Source organism: Poecile atricapillus, chromosome 2 (genome assembly GCF_030490865.1).
Source record: "Poecile atricapillus isolate bPoeAtr1 chromosome 2, bPoeAtr1.hap1, whole genome shotgun sequence".
NCBI lineage: Eukaryota > Metazoa > Chordata > Aves > Passeriformes > Paridae > Poecile > Poecile atricapillus.
The window spans coordinates 17,511,285-17,523,361 of record NC_081250.1 but is presented as its reverse complement, the minus strand read 5'-3'; the positions used below and the strand labels follow the sequence as shown (position 1 = coordinate 17,523,361).

The window sequence follows — 12,077 nt, the reverse complement described above, 5'->3', positions numbered from 1 at the left end:
CAATGGAAATCAGGTATATTCACCCTATCTGCTAATCAGCAAGTACCCAAGTACTTTTATTTATGACATGTTTGTAGAAAAACAGGTCGTGAAATACAAAAAAACCCCACAAGTGAAAATACATAACCACCAAAAAAACAACAAAACAAAATCAACAAACCCAAAAAATCCCCAAACAAACACATCAAACAAAAAAGAAAATAAAAACCTCACAAAAACCAAAACCCCCAACTTTTTGGTTTTGAAAATTAGCATGAAGATGAGCTTTTAAAGCACACTGAACAGTAGTGTGCCTGATTACTAGCACAGAAATTGCTGTGGTGGTTTGCCTGCATTAAGAGTAGAAGCAATACAAAGATTTATTGTAAGGGTGGTGAGGCACTGGAACAGATTCTCCAGAAAAGCTGTGGATGCCTCATCCCTGGAAGTGTTCAAGGCCAGTTTGAATGAGGCTCTGAGCAACCTAGTGGAAGGGGTTTCCACTGATGGCACTGATGGGGCTGGAACCGGATGGTCTTTAGGGACCCTTTCAACCCATACTGTGAATTTAGTCAACAGGAGACATGTTTTAGAAAAACACAGACACACACTAAGGGAATAAATACCATGCAGTTTCAGCTGTGAAACCCCTGGCAAATTTTATTTAAATCAATACAGGGTATTGGATAACACAATTTCACTGTAATACAGAAGAGAATAGAGAAATTTATGGTGCACTTAAAATCACATTTGGCTCAGAGATATTTTAAAGTGCAAATAGTGGGCGAATAGAAAGTAACAATATTAAGTATCACATATCCTTGTCCTGTTCTTATACCTTTCCTAAGGTATGAGTTTCAGTCAGGGGGGAGAACACTCAGTTAATTTTTACAATATTTTAATGTTATCAAAGTCTGGGCTGATATTTTTATCTGGCTAATTTTCTCTCAGTTATTCACAAATTAATAGTGGAATGAAGTGACCTAAAATTTTTCTAGGGTAAGGATATGCTAAGTATTTTCAAAATTGGATCGCACCTTTGAGGAAAAACATTTGTATTTATGTGATGCTCCTACACACCTAAGAAAAAAACTCTGTAATAGGATGCCTATGAATTTAATTTGATTTGATTTTAAAATAATTTTGAACTTCAAGATGATATTTAGGCTAAGGTTTTTAAAACACATCTGTTTAAAACTAATTTTCATCTGACAGGACTTGGCAAAGCTGGAGAGAACATCCACCCACTAGTAATGGCCAAAGCACTAAGCTGGCCTGACAGCTACACGTGCTGCAATCAGGTTAAGTATTGAAGCAGCACCCCCATTTCACTCCTGTGGTTAGTTCATTCGACTCACTATGGGAGCTGGATTAATCTTTTACATTTCTTTCTACTCTACAGTAAGTACTGTGAGAAGCAAAAATTATTTTCAGCCTTGCTGCAAATCTCAGACGTGCATACTAGACATTTAAGCCTACAAAATGTATTAAAATAACCATGTTCGGAATCAACATTTTCTCAACAGTTACGAAATACATAAAATGGTTTGGGTTGAAAGGGACCCAAGCCCCCTGCTGTGGGCAGGGACACCTTCCACTAGACCAGGTTGCTCAAAGACCCACCCAAACAGGCCTTAAATACTTCCAGGAATAGGGTATCCACAGCTTCTCTGGGCAAACTGTTCCAGTGCTTCACCACCCTCACAGTAAAGAACTTCCTCCTAATATCTGATCCAAACATCAACTTAAATCCATTGCCCCTTGTCCTGTCACCGCACATTCTTGCAAAAAGTCTCTCTCCATCTTTCTTGTAGGCTCCCTTCAGGAGGAAGGCCACAATTACATCACTCCAAAGCCTTCTCTTCTCCAGGCTGAACAATCTCAGTTCTCTCATCATTTCCTCATCCCACTGCTAAACTTGGTGGCCCTCCTCTGGGCTTGCTCCAACAGGTCCACATCTTCCCTGCAGCGGGGACCCCGGGGCAGGATGCAGCACTGCAGGTGGGGTCTCACCAAAGCAGAGCAGAGGGACAGAATCCCTTCCCTTGACCAGCTGTCTACGCTGCTTTTGATGCAGCCCAGGACACATTTGGCTTTCTGGGCTGTGAGTGCACGTGGTTGGTCCAGCCTCTCACCCAGCAGCACCCCCAAGCCCTCTGGGCAGGGCTGTCCTCACTCTGTCCATCCCCAGCCTGTGCTGATACCAGGGGTTGCCCTGACTCAGGGCACCTTGTACTTGGTCTTGTTAAACCACATGAGATTCCCATGTACCTACTTCTCAAATTGTCCAGGTTCTTCTGGATGACATTCCGTCCTTCAGGCATGGCAACAGCACCTCTCAAGTTTGGTGTCATCCACAAATCTGCCAAGGTGCACTCAAACCCACTGTCCATATCATTAATAAAGATATTTAATAATACTGATCCCAATAAGAACCCCTGAGAGACACCACTTGTCATCCACATCTATCAGGATGTTCAGCAGCACTCTACTTTCCATTCCAGTGAAGATTAACTCATGCAAAAATTACCCAGTAGGTCTGAAAATTATAATTTGCTGTTCTCTAGCAGAGAAATCGTGCAAAAATTACAAGTCTGAAAAATGCACATTAAGCACCACAATTGCTAATATAGTCACTAATAGAGAAAATGGTCTTTTTATTAGTCCAGACAACAGGTGAGACCTTTTCTGGGTAAGAACAGTAGACTGTCACTGGACTAACTTACATAGTTTGAAACAATAAGAGTATTTTAAGAACACAGCTTTTCTTTGGACCTGAAATAGAAATAGCAGCTTTCTGAGAAGCACAATATCCTGCATTTAGTAGCGAATGGAAAGTAGTGAAGCCTGCAATACCACTGTGTGTTTATCTGTAAAGCTGGCAGCTTCATCATCCTCCAGGAATATGTGTTATCTGAAGAAGAGTTTGAACACACAATATTTTCCTTACTTTTTTCAAATAAATCTATTTGTCCCATAAAAGATATTATAGCTGCCTACTAGGTTTGGTCTGAAAAGGTGTCTCATTCCTATTAGTAAATTACGCCCAGAATTTAAATCTCCCTGCTTCTGAGCTACCTTTTCAAAAAGACTAGTGTCAAAAGGCAGTTCTTCAGTAACCCACCATGATCCCTGCAAGAATCTGCTGTAAGGAAGCTTGACAGAAACTCTGCATGGATTTCTGTTTGTGGTGCAGGGTACTGTGCTACTTCCCCAGAGCTAAAATCATCCTGATGTTGTGCTGTTCTCAGAAGCGGGTTAGTCACAAAATACTGCTGTGCAAAAGCCAACTGTTCCTGGCTAAATTTCTACCAAAATATGGTTCTGGCCATATCTACTATTTTTAATAAGCAGAAAGTGGTGATAAAAATAGATCACAAATATTTTAAACACCACACATATTTTAAATAGTAGCAATATGTGACCCTGGAAGATATTTGTTACCCTCCCCCCAGTTTACATTTTTACACTTATTCCAAGTATCTACTACACAAATAACTTCAGTAAGTGTATTTACTAAATTAGCTCCATCCAATAAAACCTAAGAATGCAAAAAACCCTACTATATGGATATAAACATAAGAGAAGTAAAGTGATTGCCAGCTCCAAGGTACACCTTCATTCAAAGTAAGATCCTTCTCAATAATCAGAGAAGGAAAAAAAGAAACAAACCCAAAAGAAAACCCTAAACCAAAACTCAGAGTGATTTTCCATCTGAAGAGTTAAAAAGCCTTTAACTGAATTTCAAAGCAGATTTTATGCGCCTGATTAAGTACAGCTTCTCACAAGTGAAGTTGTAATTAGGCATAATGATAGCAGAACAAGCAAAGTTAGAATAATGCATATAAATTCTAACATAAGAAGTGGTCCACATTCATAACATTTCATGCTCTTTGTATTCAGAGAAGATTATTTCCTCTTCAAGGTGCTGGAGCTGGGGTGGAAACTTTCCACAGCACCTGTACTGGCACAGGAATTTCCTGCTAGGAAGCCAGCCACAAGAACCATGCTTACTCAGATAGTGCCCAGGCTCTAGAAGCACCAGTTTTTAGTATTTCTGGAATGTTCAGGAGTTTTCATTCCAAGAGGCTTATAAGAATTCAATCCAATGTGGTGTTATGCCAAAAGGCTGCAATGCAGAGTTACAATTTTGTTCTTTCTGAACTCTTCAGCTGCTACCAAATACAAATGACATATTTAAGGCTTCTTTGAACTTTAATCAACACATTTCTCTAAAGTATGGAAGCAAGTCACATACACAAAAGTTCATGGGAAATCTTTGTCAAAATTAAGAAAGTGTGTAGAAAAGGTTGGGCTTGACATTACCAATCTTGAATTTAACATGACACTTGAACTGTACAGGATTAGAATACACCCAGCAAACATGGTACGTAACTAAATCAAGATCCCAACACTGATTTTAGGCAGAGTATTAACAAATCCTGCACAAAAATCAGTTACATGCCTCACAAATGTTGCTAATCCTTAAAGATTTAATCCTAAAGGCTGGGACTAAAGAAGAATCTAAAATTATGCTGATGCATCCAGTAATAATAAGAATGAAAAAGATCTATACCACTCCCATTCAAAATGAAAAACCCAACAAAAGCAGCATCTGCTAGCTAAAAACGCACTTTTTAATGTCAGTATTCTCTCAAAAGAACAGAATTTCTGTTTTTCTGATGAACACAAAAGCTTCTTCACCGATTTTTGGTTATTCACTTTCAAATAGCAGCAGACAGTATAGATAATGCTAGGAAAAAAAATCACTGCTTCAGATCCCCAACAGAAGACAATTATGCTAAGACATTCTATCTAATTCCCTTAACTTAATGTGTTAAAAAAAAAAAAAAAAGGATCATTAAAAAGAGTTGTTTTTCACACAGATGAGTCCAAGAATCAAAAATCCCTAGTCAGTATTTTCTAAATACTTCCTACACTAAATTCAAGAGCACAGAGAGTCAGGTATAGATCAACTCCTGTGGAAAATGATCCACAGACATCCCGACTACAAAGGATTAAATCAGCCACAACAAAAGAAAATCCAACCCAACAACAACAGCAGGATAAAGACAACAGAAGCATTGACTACTTGGACAGAACAGGAATGCTCTGCCACCAAAACTCTCTCTTCAGCAGAAGACACTAATTCATCACATATCCAGCATTCAATATAATTTTATTTTTTTCTACTATTCCCAATCCTTCCTTTGGTTCTTTTCCTCTTCAGTGCCCTTCCCATAAGCTCCCTGTAATTCCAACCCTGTTTGCGTCACAGCACACAGGCAAATCTTTCTGCCTTCTCAGATGCTGCTTCCACAAACCTCCTCATTCATATCCATATTACCATCTTTACTCGCAAATTCATTTATTTTTATTGCTATCTCTTCACCTGAAACAGCTTTCATCTACTCTCCACCTGTCTCAGAAAGCTTTCACCATACCTATTCAGCTGAAAAACTTAATTTTTCCCCAGAAATCACTCTTATATGGACTTGGATCCATATTCTCTCTGTACTGGATTCCAATTATGTTTGATACTAGAAAAGTGGAAGTGTTTGAAAGGTGTTGCAAATGCTACATATCTACATACGTAACATCACAACATTATGTGGAGTGATAACCGGATAGTTACGTAACACAGACTTACCCAGAGGGTTAAAAAAAACTCTGGCAAAAAATATTGCATCACTGTGGGCCTTTTTACGCTCATTCTCCAGACCCCCAAATAAAACAGACTACTCTTCTTCTCCACTGAAAAATCCTTTTACTTTTACCAACCTTAAGTTACTTTAGATGAGAAAAATCTCTCATGCCTTTCAACCTCAGGGTTTACAGGAATAGCAATCAGCTACCCAGCATGGTGTTTTTCATCACCTTTAGGAGAGAAAAGCATTTGATGTACACTGAAATAATTTAACTCACCAATAAATGGAATTGAAGCCAAAGAGTCACCAGGTGGGCTGGAACTTGATGCTTTCCTTTCCTCTATTCTTTTTATGTGGACTTCTCTCCGAGCATCGTTAGGTAACCAACAGGTAGTGTCCGAGGCTGCCTCTTGGTCATTTACAGCAAGAATGTAGGACTGATGCCTCAAAGGCTGGGGAGTTTGATGGCCAGAAGGTGATTTGTCCCGCATGACCACTGCGTCTTTATCATTTCCCTGAACATCCATTTGCAGACTTTCAGACTCACGAACATCTTCTTCCCTTTCAAAACCATGAGTCTTCTGTCTGACAGAACCATCTACATTGTCAGAGGTAGTTAAACACTCACTTGTTGGCTGCACAAGTTTGGCAGAAGCTGGAGCCAGAGAGGAGGGCTGGATGGTTTTACCAGTTTCTGTTTTGTGATCTGGGGCACCTTCAGCTCGGATCCTTGACTGTTGGTTTAACAGACTGCTGTGATGCAAGTGATTTGCTGTTCTTTGGTCTTTGCTGGCAATAGCATCCAGGCTCTGGTTAAGGGGATTCGATGGTTTTGCTGCATAGGGAGCTGAGTTCTTCAGAGAGCTACTTTTAGAACTTCTGGCTGGTGTGAGAGACAACCTCTCTTGTGAAACACCTGCAGATTTCGAAACTCCCCCAGGAGTCTGCAAATCACGAGAAGGTTGTAACATTTTCATATCTGGTGAAACTTTATGAAAGTGAGAACCAGGCAGAGAAGCTCTACTACCTGTTCTCCTGTTGTCTGAAATATAACTATTCGGAGAAATAGGAAAATTCTGACCTCGAAGAGACATATGAAATGCATGTTGTCTAGATCTGTCATAAATACCTCGCCGATCATCTTGCTCAGTAAACCCTGTCCATTTGTAAGTCTTTCTCCTATCTCCATTTGCATCTGCAATCATATTCTCAGAATGAAAATTTTCTAGCACTTCACCCTGTTTGCTGAGATAATCCCACGACCGAGCCCTGTGATTTCTAGCATTGACTGAAGGCGAAGTTAGAGTATCTTGTGAAGCACTTCGTGGCCATTCTTTCATCAACACGGGATCTTCAAGCCTTTCCTGGGATACACTTCTCTGCCGGATCTGGACAGACTGCGGAACCCTGTCGTGAGAGGTGCTCCTGCGCCGTACCTGAGAAGCAGTGCGATTTGGCACCACCTGGTTATACTCAGTTGTGCTCTGAGAAGCTGCCCTTAAGCTATCTAACCTTTCCTGTATTGTTCGAGAGCCATACATGTGCATGCGCCTATTATCAATGTACTCCTTGTAAGTTTTGTAGGTCTTCCAGTCTATGTGCTGGTGGGAGGTTGGAGAATTGTAGTGATTAGTAGAGACTGAGGGCGAGTCTGTGGCTTGAGTAGAAGGTCTAGTGCTTGGGATGCCTTCTGGACATACTACATAATTTGAAGCTTTACTTACTGTTCCAGTTGTATCAACTGGTCTTGTTATTGGAGTCTGGGGAAGTACAATGGCAGTGGACACTAAAGATGGTGGTGATGTGGTCCGTGCTTTTAGACTGGTTTGATCTTTTAAGCTGTATCTTACTTCCTCTGTCCTGTGCGATGGACCAGCATGGTTATTTCTGCAAGATGGCAAATCTACAGCCTTCTCAGAAGGCACAATAACAGTCCTTACAGTTTCATTGCAAACGCACACGGCGGTATTTGACTTTGCAATGTCTGTTGGTGATGGAGGCACTTGTATTTCCATTCTGTAGGCCCTCTCTGGCTGTGTCAATGCCCGGACTGGTCTACTGACTTGCTGTTTCCCCAGCGAGAAATCAGAAGGGAGCTTGTCCCCAGCTTGTGCCTTAACAGAGGCTGTGGATGTCAGACGTGGATAACATATTGGTGGTGGTTCAGGTATGTTGTGGGCATTTCCACTGTAGGCTTCATTGCCTTTCAGGTAGGCATCTTGGGAATATGCCTGTGGAAAGAAGATTAAGTGAGTATTCAGTAGTGAGGGAGATGAAAAAGTTTTCCATCTAGTATTCGCATGATCAAGCTTCAAGGAGGGAAACACAGGTTCAAACTTCACACTCCCTCTAACTTTTAGACAAAATGTTAGTTCAAAAGATAAAACCAGCATTCCATCCTCTTAGTAAACAGAAAGAGAACAAGCAAAATCATGACATACATTCCCTCCCCCAACAATTAAAAAACTGATGACCAATTGTAGCAAATACTGCTAGTAAGGCACTGAGTCGGGTTTCTCAAAACCCACGAGCATATAACACAGTATTTTTCTCCCCTTTAATTCTGCTTTCTAACATGATATTTCACACATATTTCTCACTTAAGCCTCCCATTGCTGGAAACTGGAATTTCTCAGCAACCACTAGGTTAAAATGCTGCATAATAAATTCAAGTAGCACTAGAAAATTCTCTATACACTTAGGGTATGAAACAACTCTGTTCACTTAATGCAGCACATATGAAAAGTACAGACAGATAAATATACATACACACACTCTTCTACATAAAAGCTACTGTTTTCTAGACATACAATGAATAAATTGAAGCAGTAATATACTGTTGTGAGCCAACACCCTGTATGTCATATTTTACAGGAGACAGCAAGAACATGGTACACAAATTTTATTGCAAAAAATATTAACGACATTTAGCTTTTTTAACTTGAAGGTACAAACAGTATAAAAAAAAAAAAAATACATATTCACCACTGCCCATGCATTACTGAAACCCAAACTGAGATCGCTAATTTCCCTAGTGCGCTTTGTATCTCCATGCTTAACAACCTGACTCCTAAGAAAAAAATGGTTATATTACACTTAGTAGGTTTCTGCAGCATTTCTGAAAGCAGCACTTGTCATTGTGAAATTAACAGAACATTCAAAATAATAAATCAATGAGAAGCATACAGCATACTGAAACCATATTCTATTATTGAAAAACTTCAGCATGACTTTGTTTAGTTTCAACATAATGAAATAAAGAGCCAATGCAGAGCCTGCCAATGTAACAGAAGATAAAATAATTTCTCAGGGCTTTTACACGCTTAGGAGTGCTATCATATCACAGCATTTCCTGTTCAAATCATAACATGCTCAATTCCAGTATATTAATGTGCTCTGTCTTAACAGCAGACAGTTATAAAAGCCCAAGTGCAGCCATAAAATTAACACAGAGCAAAGTAGAGAGGAGGGCGAGGCATTTACAATACTGCTGCAATGTTATACCGAGCATTAGTGAAGTGCAAAATATTAAAGCGCATTGAGAGAAAACAGACCAAAAAACACAGGCACAAACCACAAATCAAGAGATCAGCTTTATGAAGCAAATTCAGCTCAGGCTATCTAGCTCATTTCCAAACTTGCCGTCTCATTCTTGCCTCTCTCAAATCATTAAGAAAAACATGCCTTACAAAACCATCAGAGAAATGGCTACTGTACATTTCTTACCAGTGCTGTGACATCCTTTGTAAACTGCAGCTGGCAGAAAACAGGAAAACACAGTAAAAACTGCTTACAGATGTAAAGACAGAATTATCTTGTCATATTGATGTTGACTACAGCAAGCTAAAAATACAGCTAACACTGATTTCACTGGAAGGTACCAACAGACATAAAGGGCAGTAGAGCATAAAAAATAACTTCACCCTCCTTGTGAGCATGTCCATCTCAGGCTTTTATCTGCTCCTTACATTTTTCCTGCACCTTTACGGAAAGCAAAATATGTTTGTGCCATTTTGCCTTGGTGCATCCCTAGAGCTGCCTGCAGAGAGCTCTAGCTCCGTGCAATGATATTTCCCTTCCACTACAGCAACATTACTGCCTCTCATTTCCCTGAGCTGCTACCATCCATCCCTGCTTCCTGGTGACGAAACAAGGGCTTTATTATGCATTTAAAACAGCACGCCCCTTCCTCACATATATCCGAACATGACCACAATCTGTCAGCTGACTGCAGCTGCTTTCACGCTGTACCTCTGAAATTAGAGGAATGATGCTGCAGAAACACTCTCCTCATGTGATCTGTAATTTTTTTTTCCTCCACTCATAGTAAAAATCAGGACAGGCTTCCACTGACACATTTGATGGGGGGAAGGAACATCCAAAGGAACATTTCTAACATTTATATAATGTGTATATACATATATATATAATATAATTAACATTTCTAAGCCTTTATATAAATGGCTATTTAAGATCTTGATGAGCTGATGAATTAAAAAAAAAAAAAATGGAAGAAATTCTGAAGACTCAAAAAACCAGATTCAGTGAGAGCCTTCTGGCATGCAAGACAAACAAAACCATCATATACTGCACCTTAATCAGAAAATAATTATCAATTTATACAGCTGATAACACAGCTGATATCCCACCTTCTCTAGGATGTGCACACATTACACCAACAGAGAATACCCCATTTATGGTTTTGTAAAACACTCCCCTGACAAACAATGCTTCATTGACTTTGACAGCAGGAAGGCTAAATTCCAAAAGCTGGTGTGATCTGATTGCGGCCGAGGACTACAAGTGAGTATAGAAATAAGTTCTCATCTCTTGACAGCATTTATCACGGGTATTAAAATATCACCTTCAGAAGACAGCATTCCCACAGGGTCCAAAATGAGATCAGACAGGTTTTCTCCTCCCAAAAAAAGTATGTTTCCATGATTGCAGGTATATCCAGATAGACAGACTGCCAGTTCTGTGTAAGACAGTAACTGGAAAGTTTATTTCTCCTCTCAACCTCATTTCACCCAGTACTCAAGAAAGTACTGAAACAAAGCAGAACATACTTCCAAGAAAGAGAAAGTTTATAGATGGGACTGTAATATTTCCAAAAAGAATATTTGAAATCATTGCTTCATAACTCTGAATAAAGGCCTATGGAAAATACTGTAAATTACAGAGAAACCGATGGGTCTGTCCTGCAAATGTCACGCTGAAGGATGCATTATTAGCCCTTTCATTAATGAAATATTTTAACTGCTTTAAACACAAAGTGGTGAGATTTTTAGAAGAGGTTTAGATAGTAAGAAATGTGAAATACACCAATATATTTATTAGTTCATACATTGTTATTTAACATATTTTGCAACCACATAAAGCACAGCTTGAGTATTACTCTCTCTCTCTCTTTAGTTTCTCTAACAATAGATTATGTGAAAAATGCTGCCCTAATCTCCAAGTGATTGCAAGAGGATACATTCATAAAAATGTCATTAGGGTATGACTGAATTTAAGTGTTTGTAGTCTTAAAACAAAAACCAAATCAACTAAACAGAAAATGGCTTGCAACTTAGAGAACAAAAATATTTTTTTAGTATCCAGATTAGTGATGGTCCTGATTCAGACACCAATCAAACCATTTCAATTTCCAGAACTGGATACTCTGCAGTTATTCAGAAATCCCAACATGGTCCAAAAATTAGTCTAGATGTTTCATGAGCTCTTTTTCACCTTCTCAAAACAACAGCAGTTTTAGAAAACTACCATACAAATGCAGCAATTTAGAGTGACATTAACTGCTCTGATGGATAACAGCTCTGCAACAATTACTAGAAGAAAATTGCTGCTCTTACAGTAAGAGCTCAGTGTGTTTGTAGTTACTGGGTACCATTTCTTCCCACCTTGCAATCTGTTTTTGTTTGCATGAAGTTTGCAAACTCCTATGGCAAAGGATTAATTTCTTACTGCAAATTTGTAGAACCACTCAGGATTTAACTCCTAAGGTAATACATTCATGCCATATAATAGGCAAAGTACATTTTAAGCAAATATACCATTTTACAAGGTATTTAATTAACCACCTGAAGGTGAGATGAAGGGCTTTGGTCCCACATTTACTCCCTTGATTTTACACTATTAGATGCTAGAACAGTAACAGCCAAATGAATGAGGATTTATTTCTCTGGGAAAGAATCACGGTAAAACCCTGTACTCAAACTGACCATATCACACACTCATTAGCCTAAATCCACAAAAACATGCAGCCCTATGTTTCACTGAGGATGGGTGTGCTTCACTACACTTCACTACAGGATGAATAACAACACCAATTTCAACAGCACTATTCACTAAATTGGTGATAAGCATTTTGATGAATCAGAAGCTAATGTGCCCAGCTCCTTGCAAGACTGAGCTTGAGGCATTCTTCTTTCCTTCTCCAATCAGTTT

General features: G+C 39.3%; 1 protein-coding gene across 4 annotated transcripts in view; it reads right to left on the bottom strand.

The window, feature by feature from the left end:
• The window catches only part of ARHGAP21 (Rho GTPase activating protein 21), a 112,901-nt gene that overhangs the window by 23,361 nt on the left and 77,463 nt on the right, over positions 1 to 12,077 (bottom strand). For 3 of the 4 annotated variants that reach the window (XM_058831432.1, XM_058831431.1, XM_058831434.1), the window contains 2 exons: positions 9,354 to 9,383; positions 5,905 to 7,858 (listed from right to left, as the gene is read on the bottom strand). In XM_058831432.1, coding sequence (XP_058687415.1) covers positions 5,905 to 7,858; positions 9,354 to 9,383 — 1,984 coding nt within the window. The remainder of the gene's footprint in view (positions 1 to 5,904; positions 7,859 to 9,353; positions 9,384 to 12,077) is intronic. The other variant, XM_058831433.1, reaches the window with a different exon arrangement.